Source organism: Mandrillus leucophaeus, unplaced genomic scaffold (genome assembly GCF_000951045.1).
Source record: "Mandrillus leucophaeus isolate KB7577 unplaced genomic scaffold, Mleu.le_1.0 Scaffold1406, whole genome shotgun sequence".
NCBI lineage: Eukaryota > Metazoa > Chordata > Mammalia > Primates > Cercopithecidae > Mandrillus > Mandrillus leucophaeus.
Genome location: NW_012101373.1, coordinates 84,438 through 85,557, shown reverse-complemented (window position 1 = coordinate 85,557; position 1,120 = coordinate 84,438). Strand labels below are relative to the sequence as shown.

General features: G+C 46.3%; 1 protein-coding gene across 1 annotated transcript in view; it reads left to right on the top strand.

The window, feature by feature from the left end:
- The window catches only part of LOC105535028 (radial spoke head 10 homolog B-like), a gene marked incomplete at its 5' end in the record, with an annotated part of 32,966 nt that overhangs the window by 14,842 nt on the left and 17,004 nt on the right, over window positions 1–1,120 (top strand). Inside the window, 2 exons of the mRNA XM_011973983.1 lie at window positions 401–480; window positions 919–1,067. Coding sequence (XP_011829373.1) covers window positions 401–480; window positions 919–1,067 — 229 coding nt within the window. The remainder of the gene's footprint in view (window positions 1–400; window positions 481–918; window positions 1,068–1,120) is intronic.

Sequence of the window (1,120 nt, the reverse complement as noted above, 5' to 3'; positions counted from 1 at the left end):
AGATGGAGTCTTGCTCTGTCACCCAGGCTGGAGTGCAGTGGCACAATCTCGGCTCACTGCAACCTCCACCTCCCGGGTTCCAGTGATTCTCCTGCCTCAGCCTCCCAAATAGCTGGGATTACAGGTGTCTGCCACCAAGCCCAGCTAATTTTTTGTATTTTTAGTGGAGATGGGGTTTCACCATGTTGGCCAGGCTGGTCTTGAACTCCTGACCTTGAGTGATTCGCCTGCCTTGGCCTCCCAAAATGCTGGGATTACAGGTGTGAGCCACTGACTCCAGCCTTCCCTTTCTATACTCTATACATTAGAAGCAAAGTATTAAGTCTAGCCTGTGCTCAAGGAGAAGGGAATTTCCCTCTTTTAGAGAAGTAATTATCGTATCTTTTGATCGTTATCACAGAAAGAGAAGCCCATCGCTTTTCTTGTGTTTTACAAAACTGATGACTGAGAACATTCATCCAAATGCCTGCCAGATAAAAGGTAAATACAAAACCAACAGGATTCTATTTACTGCCCCATTTTTTTTTTCTCAAAATATAAATCTGGGCTGGGTGCAGTGGCTCACTCTTGCAATCCCAGCAGTTTGGGAGGCCGAGGCGGGCGGACCACCTGAGGTCAAGGAGTTCAAGACCAGCCTGGCCAACATGGCAAAACCCTGTCTCTACTAAAAACACAAAAAATTAGCCGGGCGTGGTGGTGCATGCCTGTAATCCCAGCTACTCGGGAGGCTGAGGCAGGAGAATCGCTTGAGCCTGGCGGGCGGAGGTTGCAGTGAGCCAAGATCGTGCCAAAGCACTGCAGCTGAGCAACAGCAAGACTCTGTCTCGGAAAAAAACAAAAACAATAGGAGTGTATTTACCGCTATTTTTTTCCTCAAAATATAAATCTGTAATCATTTTTCGAACATTGTATTTTTAGGCAATTTATTCCGTGAGCAACAGCGGACGCTCTACTCTATGAATTACATGAATAAATGCTGGGAGATTTATCTAGCTTACTGCAGACCCCACGCAGCACCTCCCCACGAGCCTACGATGAAGATGAGACACTTCCTCTGGATGCTGAAAGTAACCACCTAAGTTCAATACTGGCTTTCTATTTACAGGCACTTTGATTTTAA